This window comes from Equus przewalskii, chromosome 1 (assembly GCF_037783145.1).
Source record: "Equus przewalskii isolate Varuska chromosome 1, EquPr2, whole genome shotgun sequence".
Lineage (NCBI taxonomy): Eukaryota > Metazoa > Chordata > Mammalia > Perissodactyla > Equidae > Equus > Equus przewalskii.
In genome coordinates this window covers 162,212,212-162,223,910 of record NC_091831.1, presented here as the reverse complement: position 1 = coordinate 162,223,910, position 11,699 = coordinate 162,212,212, and the positions used below count along the sequence as shown (strand labels likewise).

The following is an 11,699-nucleotide window of genomic DNA, read 5'->3' as shown; positions in this document are numbered from 1 at the left end:
GAGTAACAATCATCATCCTTCTGCACAGTCAGCTCCACCTCCTGCAGTGTGTCGGACGCTCTGTCTACTGGGGATACTTTCCCCCAGCCGGCTACTCTACACACCGGTCTTGGGTCCACCTAGGCTGTGCCCCTGTGCAGGCTGAGGGGCCACACAGTTATAGTCTGCTTGGCCTTTCTCTCCACTGATGGGAAGAGGCAAGATAGTCCAGCTCAGCCACTGGCCTCCAGGGCCCAGACACCGCGATGAGGCTGCACTGACTTCCCTCTCCCCTGAGCCACTGGGACTAGTCAGATGGACAGGAGGGGAAGGAGGGGAGGGACAAGTTGCAGTGGGAGGGGAAGCAATCTGGACCCAGGACAGCAAGAGCAGCAGGGAGGTTCCCTTAGCTTTAGTAACATGATGTCATTGGAGAGGTTCTTAGGATTATAGTCTGGGTGGCGGATGGCTTGTCTCTCAGTGATGACCTGCTGGGTCTTCCCCTGCTTCTGGATGTTGTGGGCCCCAAGGGTGACATTGATTACTCTGCAAAGAAAGTAGAGTGAGGTGGTGGGGTGCATGGAATCAAAAGAGATCCAGCCCTGGAGTCATGAAGGGTGGATGACATGGGGGAGTACAGGGCTGCAGCTGGTGGAAATCAAAACAAGAGGAGGACTGGGCACTGAGTGATTGTCCCCTGTGCTTCTCAATGACCTTGAGGGTAGGTCACCTGGACGCTTTCTCTAGCCCTCAAGTCATATTGTGAAAATACTCTGAGTATGCCTTTTCACCCTAATGATTGCTTTCAGCTTTCCCAGCTGCTTTAGTTGGCCAGTGTGGTCTCTTTTCTCAACCGAGTCACTTGCTTTCAATTCAGACGCTCTGACCCCAAAGTTTCCCTGTCCTATTTCTCACTTTCCGTCACCCAGTCATGCTCTCAGATGGCTCCTCTCATGAGCTCTCATGGCCTTGAGTTACCAGGAGCTGGGGGAGCTCACCTGGGCTGCAGCCCCTGGGCAGAGGTCCCTGTAGGGGTCTCAGGAGGTATCAGTTGTCTGCGGCCCCCTCACCTTCCCCGGCAGTGAGCAGCCGTCAGAACAAAGTCCTCTAGCACGAGGACACCGCCACACCTCTTCTTTTTGTTCTCAAGCAGAAACTGAACAAACACCGTGTAGGGGCGGGAGTGGGGCTTGGCCTCATGTCCTCTGATGATGTTCTCTGAAAGAAAAGACTGGAAGATGGGCTTTCCTGGAGTGGCTGTGGTCAGGAGGGAAGGTTCTGGAAGGTGGTGATTGAGGGTGGGGTCTACAGTGCCCTGCTGCCACCAGGGAGTGTCCTTCCAGGTTCTCCCAGTAGGACAATAACCTTTTCTGAATATCAAGCCTCAGAACCTCCTGTGAGAAAAGGGATGACAGTACTTGTTGCCCTGTCCTACTTCAGACCATGCATGGTGAGATAAGAGCTGTCTTCATGATGGTGGAGCCCAGGGGATCATGGACAGGGCTCCACTACACCTTCTGTCTCAGTGAGTCTCCCAAGCCCGCTGAGCCTCTGCTAATGTCTGAACTTGTGCCCTTTTCTAATGATCTCTCCGTGAGCTTATGGTGCTGGATTTTCTACAGTCCTCATGTCCGAGAGTCTAACCCGTCCTAGGATCTCAGTAAACATTTTGTGGCTGCATGAATGAATGTCCTTCACTTAGCTTTCTGCTGAGTTTGGTGGGGATCGTGCTGGTGGAATTGAAGGCCATTGGCCTGGAGAGGGGACACTGTGTGGAGCAGCCAAAGGCCTGAGACGGCAGGGGGAGGTGGGGCTGAAAATGTGCTGCCCAGGACCATGGCAGAGCCATGGCAACGGGACACCCTGCGTGCAGTCATCCAGCCTCTTCAGAGACCAGCTGCTCCTTGGGCTTCTCTCCTCAGCAAGGGTGAGGGGGTGAAGTTACCAGGAAGTGAAACTGAATCTTAAGCTGGGTCCGGGACAACTCTCATTACCACACCCGATTTTTCTAAGCCGCCCTTTCTTGGGTTAGAGTGAGGGATTTCAACTACTTGTCATTTGTAGCTTCCCATCCTCTGCCAAATAGCCTTTCCATGAACAATCCACTTCCCAGGTGATAAGAGAGAGGCTTACACACTAAACCTTCTAGTGAACAGCCTTCCTTCCTGCCATCCTTTTTGAGTGTCTATGCAGCATCGGACTTGTTAGTGTAGGTTTGGGGTAGAGGCTGGCGTCTAGAAAGTTTTTGGGCTCAAACTGAGGAAAATCCCTGACTGTGCTGGGCAGAAGGGTGAGGAGTCCAGAGGGTTTTGTGAGATGGGCTGGGGTTTCTGGAATGGGGATGGTCACTCACCTGTCCCAGCCTCAGGAGGCAGAAGAAATGCTAGCAAAAGCAGGAGTGGCCGCATCTTTCCTGAAGGTCTGCCGAGGTCACAGCTGCTGGTGTTACTTCTTTCCAGACACAAGGTCCGCAAGGGCAAGGCAGGAGTGGTGGCTCAAGACCTCACAGACCTCCTAGACCTGTGCTGCTCTGGTTTCCTTGTGTCATCTGCAAGGTGGTTTGTCGAAATTCTCTGGATTGGCTTAGGTGACAGTAGCACTGTCACCAACCACACTTGCACTCTCAGTGCTGAGTCACAGCGTGAAAGCAAGAAGAAAGAACAAGAAAATGAAGCCTGTGCTGCAGCCAGCAGAGGAGCTGGACCCCAGAAGCCCCTCGGTGACTGAATCTAGAATGTCTCCATTTCTTAGCTCATGGCTCTTTTTCCATCCTGATGAAGTCATGAATAACTATTTAGGAAGCTTGCTCCAAGGAGATGAGTGAGATGGCTCCTGCCCTTGAGAAGATGGCGGCCGCCTTGAGTAGACTGAGAATCTGCAGTTAGAGTGTCGGCCAGTAAGGGCTGTGGTGGGGGTCTGCTTGGTGGTGGGAGATAACATCTGAACCTCCCTTAGGGGCATGTAGAGCTGGACACACGCAGACACCCCCAGTGGTAACCTCACTGCCTCTCTGACCACAAGTCCAGCCTAGTGTTTTGGAGTATTTAGAATGTCCTCTTTAAATGTAAATATTCTGTGACAAAGAGAGCTTCATTCATCCCACAATTTTGAGTAAAATCCTGGACTTGATATTCATGGGACCAAAACAAACCATCATTGAGTCCATCAGAATTGAATGGCCTAAGTGATTTATTCTTAAGTCATTTAACACCCCTGGACCTGAGGCGGGGATTGTTCCACCCCAATCAGAGTGTCTGTTTTCTGAGGAGAGAGTTGCCCTTGAGAAATGCTGGCTACTGATGTCAGATGATGGGGAAATGGGTGCTGATCATCCTAATAATCACTATCCACCAAGTACTCTCTGTCCTGGGTCCAGTGAATCATGGCTCTGTCATCCCTGGGCCTAACATAAGTATTTGCCAACAGATTATCCCAGCATCCTCTCCAGTATGATGACAGATGAGGAAGTAGTGGAAAAGAAGACATTATGAATTCTAATCAGCCCAATCCCAATTCTGTTAAAGCAGCGGAATGTTATGAAGACACAGAAAAAGACGGGAAGGCAACGTGCTTAAGCACTAATGATGCTGGTCTCGGGGAGGTGAAATTCTTGGGAATTTTCATATTCTTATTTGTCTGTTCTGCCTTTACCTGTCTTTCTATGATAAACATGCATTACTTTTGTACCCAGTAAACATTTTCCCATAGTCAAAGCACACTGATCAACGGCAAACATTCAGCAGATGACTTCTTTCTAGTTTAGCCTTCTCTAAGGTGGATATTTTGAAAATGAGTTTACTTTTCTCAATCCATTCTTATATACAAGATTCAGAGACTGTTGAAAAATTTGCTCAATACGCTATAGGCCCTAGGACATTTTGGTGAATAAAGAAAGAATTAATGATTTCCACTCTAAAGATGGAAGTTCATTAAGTCCCTGGCAGCCTCCCCTCCATCCTCCTCTACTCAGTGCATTGCTGGCTTCTGCCCCAGAGAAGATGCATGGATCAATCCTGGAGGCAGTTTTTCCATGGGGTAGAAAGCTTGAGGTCCTGCTGTAGACAAGTGAATGTTTCCCATTCTTTTTTCCAAAGGAGACAGTGTCCTGGGCCACCTTGTTTCTCACAAGGGAGCCACTGGGCTCCCGCTGTGGGCAGGGGAGGAGGGGCTAGGCTGGGCCTTCTCCTGCTCCTCCCCTCCCTTATGCCCTGAGGTTAAGCGGTCTCTGTTTGGGGGCTGGGAGTGAGATGTGGGCCAGGACAGCCTTTGTGCCCCTCTTTGCTTCTGGGACCCCGGCCTGGCTCTGACAATTCCTTTCTTCTCCTCCACCAGGAAGACTTTGCCTATAATTGGCTGTGGTAGAGTCTCCTATCCCTGCAGGGTGACAGGACCACAGATTGAATTGGTGACAAGGCTGAGTACATAAGGATATAGTGAGTTCCCTCTGCTCCAGATCTCCTCAAGCTTGGCTGTACCCCAGGCTGGGCGTGGACAGTGCTGGGGATCTCACCTTAAAAAGTCTTCCTCTTTGTTGGGTCCCCCACACATATCTGGGTGATGCTGTTGTAATGGTCTTTGTAGTGAGAGATGCGTTGCTCATCCCTTTGGATATCAAGCTCTACTTCCCACAGTTTTATGACTGAAGGAGTGTTCCCACCAAGGTCCTCCCAGTGAGCCACACTGCACACCGTCCCTGGCTTTGCCAGCTCTCTCCTCCTGGGCAGCCTGAGGGGGCTCACAGAGGCAGTCACGTTGGCCTTTCTCTTCAAGCTGAAGGCAGAGGAGAGAAATTCACAAAGACTCCAGGGACCGTCATGGGGTTCCTTTCTCCACAGCCCTGATACAAGTGAAAGGGTCATACTGGGAAGGAGGGACAGGAGTGAGGTCGTGGGGGATGCAAAACCTCAGGATTAAAATGTACAAGAACCAGTGGAGCCATGAGCCCTACCCTTAGTAACACAATGTCCTTGGAGAAATTCCTAGGCTTGTAGTCTGGCTGGGGGATGTCTCCTCTCACAGGGATGACGTGCTGGGTCCTTTCCTGCTCCTGGATGTTGTGGAGCCTGAGGGAAAAGTGGGTTAAGCTGCACAGAGCAGAGTGGGATGTGTAGTCACAGGTTTTGCACCCCAGGAGCCATAAAGGAGGCATGAAGGCTTGGGACACAGCAGGACTGGAGTGGGAGTAATTACAGGGGGTGGGGCCCTGGGGCTGAACATCCCCGTGTCCTCTGCTTCTTGGCGTCCCATGCTGGCTGGCAGTTCCTGGAGCAGATTCTGGGTGCTCAGTCAGATGCAGAGCTTGCCTGTGTCTAAGCAAAACCTGAATTTCTCACTTGTGCACTCTGGGCATGGAGCACGACGTCAGCCTCCTCCCGATGGCACATTTGACCAGCCCGTCACTTCAACAGACCACTTGCACTGACCTGTTCCTATCTCCCCAAAGCTTCCCTGTCCTCTGAAGGGCTCTTCTGTGTTACTAGGTGGCCCAGCTCTGCGACCTCTGAGAAGGCAGTTCTCTGTGAAGTGTCACCAGAAGGGTGGGGCCACATGCTGTTCCTCAGCTTCCTCAGCAGCGAGTGGCTGCTGTCAGCACAAAGTCCTCACACTTGAGGAAACTCTCACAGCTTTTTTCTTTTCTCTGGACTCTGGATCAGAAGAAATACCAGATAGAAACAAGAATAAGGATTGGCCTCATGGTCCTGGATGATTTTCCCTGAAAGAAAATTCTACCCTGCTTGCTGTGCTCATGGAGTCACAGGCTGGAGCAGGGAACTGGGAACAAAAGAGAGCAGGGTGGGAAGGAGCTGGAGTGGCAGATAGTGCGGTCTGTAGTGGCTTGAAGCTAGCAAGAAGGGGGCCCTGCAGGTTCCTGGGGTTGAAACGCAGGCTTCCCTAGTGACCCTCCAGACTCAAATTCTCTCTCTGACAAAGGGAAGAGCATCCTTCGTCCTTAATTCCTGCTGTAGACTCCTGTGTGGCAGACAGGAATGGTGTTTGGAACAAATGATGAAGGCCTGCTGAATCCTGCAAAATCCTTTCCCTGACGTTCTCTGGGTCCTCTCCCTGCTCTTCTTTTCCAGACCTCACTGGCTGCTGGTCTGTAATATTCGGAACATGAGCTCAAGAAGCTGGGCTGTGTTTGCTCTGTATCTGCTTGAGCCTGACAGGTCGTAGGTGCCCAGTAAATGTCTTATCTGCCCCAAGGAATGGCTCCCAGTTAGCCTCTGAGGAGGGTAGGTAGGGATAGTCCTGGTAGGGTTCTGAGCAGCAGGCAAGATGGAGCCTTCCAAAGCTGCTGTGCCCATTGACTGAAAACTTACCAGAGAGAACTTGAGACTGATCCAGCCAAACATCACTGTTAAGGGAATGCTGCCAGCTCTGGGATCAACTGGATCCTTAGTTTCTTTCCTGGGCGGCATGGGAGTGACAAACCTTAGAGAAGGGAGTGGAATTGGAGGATATGTTTTAGGACATCGAGTTAGAAAGCTAGTGGGCCCTACTTTGATTTCAGAAGTCAGCCCCTTTCTCCAAGCTGCCCTTTCCTCGGGAATTAATTATTTCTCATTCCCAGCTTTCAACCTCCTTCCAGAGGCCTTTGTAAAAGAACCCGCTTTCCAGATGACAAGGGTAGGACCTGGGGAGGAACAGCACCCACTGGCCCTTGTGAGAACAGCGTTCCGCCCTGCCATTCCTGCTGAGTTTTCATTATGCATCACATTTGCTGGTCTTTGAGGGATGTTGGACCTGGAGTTCAGAGAGTTCTCAGATGGACCAGCACTAGGATGTGTCTGAGTGCAGCGTCTGAGCAGGGCTGAGCCTGTGCAGGATGATGCTGGGCCTGTGTTAGTAGGGACAGTCACTCACCTACCTCTCCCCTGTGCGACAGAAGAAACACCACCAGGAGTGGCAGTGGCCATATCTCCCCAGGAAGGCTCCCCAGGTCATTGTACTGGAGCTTCATCCTTGTCATCTAACTCCTAATGTCTCCTCAGTGTTGTGGCCGTTATTACATAAGTTTCCCTCTGAATGCCTCACACTGTCATCTGATCAAGTCCTCAGGCCTGAGTGGAGCAAGAGCTTATCAGTCACCACACAAGCACTTGTAGCTCTTGTCTCAGTGCTGATAATAGCCACAGAAAGCAGGAACTGCCGGCTACACGTGGGGTGGTTGGAGATGTTGATCAGCCAGTAGCAGGTCCCTGAGCCCCAGCAACCTGAGTCTTCTGATGATAGGTCCAACACTATCTTCATTTCCTTGGCTCTCTTTAGACCTCATTATTGAGGATGATTATTTGTGGAGGCCCCGTTCTATGTGAGGCTTGGGGGTATTGATATGAAATACCTTGCTTCTAGTGGAGTAGACAAAACCATCAGGGATCAGACAAGGGAGTTGAGGATGATGATTGGATGGATGGACAGAAGGTGTGGCCATGGCTGAAGAGGGCTTGTGCCATTCCTAAAGAACTGCGTGATTTAAAACAATAACAACCACAGTGATTTTGCCCATGGATCTGCGTTTTGCTCTGGGGTTAGTGTGGATAGCTCCCCTCTGCTCCCCTGGGTGTCAGCAGAGGCTTGATGCCCGGAGGCCAGAATCACCTGAAGGCTCGCTCACATGTGCCCAGTGGTTGGTGCTGGCTGTCCGCTCGGCACGTCCCTTCCTCTCCGTGAGGGCCCCTCAAGTAGTCTCTGCACATGGGATTGTCGGGTCTTCCTCACATCATGATGCTTGGCTTCCCAGAGTGAGCATCTCCCAAAGAGTGAGCCAGGCAGAAGCTGTGTTCTTTTTATTACCTAGACTTTGAATTCATAATGCATCACTTCTACCCTATTTCCTGGTTCGTGGCATCTAAAACCCCCCTCAGCCCCAATTGAGAAAAAAGGTCACAAACCTGCCTGTGAGTGGGAGGAGTTTTGCAGTCCTGTAAGAAGAGCCTGTGGGATGGGAGGTACACAGAGGCCATCCCAGCAAAGCACAATCTGTCATGCTGCTCTAGGTGCCTGTAGAGTTGGTCAGAGGCTCTGATGTGTCTAAGCCCAGGTCATAGCCTTTGATGGGCTGGAGTCTGCTTTCTCCAAATCCTGGGTCCTGAGAATGGAAGAGTGTTGGTTCTCCCCTAAATTATTATCATCAATGAATTACTGATACTACGTGAAGTGGGAACAGATGCCAGGGAGCCCAAGCAGTATTCTCACACCACTGCCCAGAGAGCATTTCTGATATCCCAGTACCATTCCCCATAAGAGTTATCTTGATTATCTCCCCGTAATGGAAAAGAATAGGGAGTCATGGAATTGAAAATAATGTTGGTTTTAGACATGTTGATCCCAATTCTCTTAAAAAGCAATAGAACTTTAGTTAAAGAAACAAAGCACAATGTCAGTGGTGACTCTGGAATGGGAACCACAGTGAACCAGAGTGTGGTGTCCAAGCCTTGTCTGTGTGGGGTGGGGCAGATGCTCACACCAGGCCTGCCTCTGTGTAGACTGCCTCCTCACCCCACATTAGCTCAGACACCCAGCACTGGGCTGCATGGCTTGGGGTGTCAGAATACATGTGAGGTGAGGATGGCAGCCCAGTGCAGGGAGTGGATGCCCAAGTTGGGTGAACAGGATGTTCACACAAGGGGTTGTCCTACTAGGTGGTATCGGAGCTCAAGTGGGGAGACAGGGACCTCTTCAGGGGGGCAGGCTGGTGCCGTTTGTCAGAGCAGGCTGTTTAGGGTGAGTTGGGCTTTGGCCCGAAGGGGCTACAGATGTGGAATGCCAGAGCCTACGTGGAGGAAGGAGGGGACCCACATAGGAGAAGATAGGGATCTGGGAGATTTGTTATATGAATCTCTTTTCGGATTAATCTAATATTAAACAAAGTAAGGTTAATGATTAGATGTCTAAAGATTAGTTTATATTGATGATATGAATCTTAATTTCTTGGGTTTGGTGGCTGGAATGTGGTTATGTACGAGTGTCCTTGTTTGTAGGAATTACACATCAAGGTATTCGGGAAGTGACAGAGCACCATGTCAGTAACTTTACTCTCTAATGGCTCAAGAAAACAGAAGTTCTTTGTATTGTACTTGCAACTTCTCTATAAGCTTGAGATTGTTTTAAAATTAGGAGGAAATCCATAGCTTTCACATATACAAACAACCATCAGTTTGAAGATATAAGTATAAAGAAAATCTGTCATAGTAGCAACAAAAAACCCAAGAGGCCAGGAAAAGCTTAACCAGAATTGTGAAAAATCTATTTGAGGAAAACTTTTAAATAGTCCTAAAAACACAAAAATAGACTTGAGAAATAGAAATATAGTCTTAGTTCTCAAATAGGATGGATCTACACCAAAAACGTATAATTTCTCCCCAAAGTAATATATACATTTAATGTGATTCCTATAAAAATATCAATTTTTCACAAGTTCTAGACAATTTCTAAACTTATCTGGAAAATAAGCAAGCAAGATTAGCTAGGAAAATCGTGACAAAAAGAAAAAAGACTAGTAATGGAGAGCATGAACCCCGTCAGATATTAAAAACATCTTATAAAACTTCTTTACTGAAAACAGTGTGGCCCTGACTCGTGAACAGACAGAGAGAGGAATCAAACAGAATAAGAAATTAGAAACATTCCCCAGTACATATGGAAATGTGGTTTTTCATAAGGTGGGATTTCAGATCATTGAGGAAATGATGGACTTTTTAATAAATGATACTGGAACAACTAGACAGTGATTTATTAAGAGGTTAAGTTGGAGTCACATTTCACGTAAACCATCAGAATAAACTCCAAATAGATAAGATATTCAAATATACAAAGTAATACCGTTCATGCACTAGAAATAAACATGGGTAAATTCCTTTATAACTTAGAAAAGGGAAGGCCTTTCTAGAAATGACTCTTAATCCAGAAACATTAAAAGAAAAGATTGATAAACTTTAGTATACAAATGAAAAACTTGTTTAATTCGTATGTCAAAAGCACTGCAAGCAAATTCAAAATACAGACAGCAAACTTGGAAAAATAAAAACTATTGCAACACATATCACAATTAAAGAGCTAATCCATCTAATATATAAAGAACTCTGAAAATTCAGAAGAAGACGACCAAGACCTGATAGAAGAATGGGCAAAAGACAAGACAGTTCACAGTAAAATAAAATTAAAACATAATGAAGTCTTAGCTCACTCATATTAAGAGAAATGGAAATAAACTATGGAAATAATAATTCTACTAAGACACTCTATTTCATCTCATAAGTGGCCGAAGTTCTAAAGTTAAAGAGCGCCCTCAATGGGCAAGGCTGTTTTCTTTGGATTGGTGTGGCAAGATATGTCTTTATTTTTTCTTCCATCATTTTGCTCTCATCCTATCCATGTCTTTATATTGGAGTGTCTCCTGTACACAGCACAAAATTGGTCTTGCATTTTTTATCCACACTGACAATCTCTGCCCTTTAGTTGGAGTGTTTAATCTGCTTAGATTTAATGGAACTACTGATAGGGTTAGGTTGAAGAATATCATATTGCTATTTGATTTCTATTTGTGTGATTAATGTTTTGCTCTTTTGTTCTTCTTTTCCTGCCTTCTTTTGTTGTATCTGATTTTTCCTTCTTTATCGGCTTTTGGTTAGATCTCTATATAGTATTTTACTGAGCAATGTAGGATTGCAATATGCCTCCTTCACATGTCACAGTCTACTTTGAATTAATGTTATACCACTTCATATAAGAACATTGTAATAAAATATTTCCATTTATCCTCCCTCCCACCCTTAGAGTTATTTTTGTCATACATTTTGCTACTATATTGCATAAATCCTAAAGCATTTTTGCATTAATAGTCATTAACCTTTGAAAGAAATTTATATAAAGTATTTTACATTTGGTCACATTTACACTTCTTTATTCTTTTTCCTTCCTGCCTGCAATGGGGATCGTTTCCCTTCAGCCTGAGGAAGTGCTTTTAGTCTGTCTTGCAGTGCAGGTCCGATGGCAACAAATTCTCATACCTTTGTTTTCCTAAAATGTCTTTTCTTTGCCTTCATTTTTCAACAATATATTCACTGATCATAGAGTTCCAGAAAGAGGTTGCCTATTTCTTTTTTCTTTCCAAACATTTAGAAATGTCTTCTCACTGTCTTCTGACTTCCATCATTTCTGATGAGAGCTTGTTGTTACTTTTATTGTTTCTATAAAGTAAAGGGCATTGCTTTCCTCTCTGTCTAATTTCACCTTTTTGTCTTCATCTTTGTTTTCTTTTTTTTCTGAAGAAGATTTGGCCTGACTTGACATCTGTGTCCATCCTCTTCCATTTTTTTCGTTTGTGGGATGCCTGGCACAGCATGGATTCATGAGTGGTGTGTAGGTCCACACCTGGGATCCAAACCAGCAAACTCAGGGTCACCGAAGCGGAGTGCACAAACTGAACCACTGCACTGCTGGGGGGGCCCCTATCTTTGGTTTCTACCAGTTTGACTATTATATGCTTACACATGGATTCCTTTGCCCTCCCCAAGGTTCACTGAGCTTCCTGAATCTGTGGATGAGGAATATAGTCTAGCAATAGGCCTATGACGAAAAGGAACAAGGGGCTGCACTTCTTTTATGGTGAAATGCGTTTGTTGGAAAAAAGCAGTGCTGTGTGGGATAGCAAGACAGGAAATCAACCCTGTGAGTTCTGTAAGTCCACAAAGGGGGAACCGGCAGAAGTATGGTGGTGG

General features: G+C 47.1%; 1 protein-coding gene across 1 annotated transcript in view; it reads right to left on the bottom strand.

The window, feature by feature from the left end:
• The window catches only part of LOC103543775 (granzyme B-like), a 174,502-nt gene extending 171,875 nt beyond the window's left edge, over positions 1–2,627 (bottom strand). The window contains exons 1-2 of the mRNA XM_070628235.1: positions 2,333–2,627; positions 1,050–1,197 (exon numbers count right to left, since the gene is read on the bottom strand). Of these exons, the coding sequence (XP_070484336.1) occupies positions 1,050–1,197; positions 2,333–2,387 (203 nt within the window). The 5' untranslated portion in view covers positions 2,388–2,627. The remainder of the gene's footprint in view (positions 1–1,049; positions 1,198–2,332) is intronic.
• Between the last annotated feature and the right edge of the window lie 9,072 nt (positions 2,628–11,699).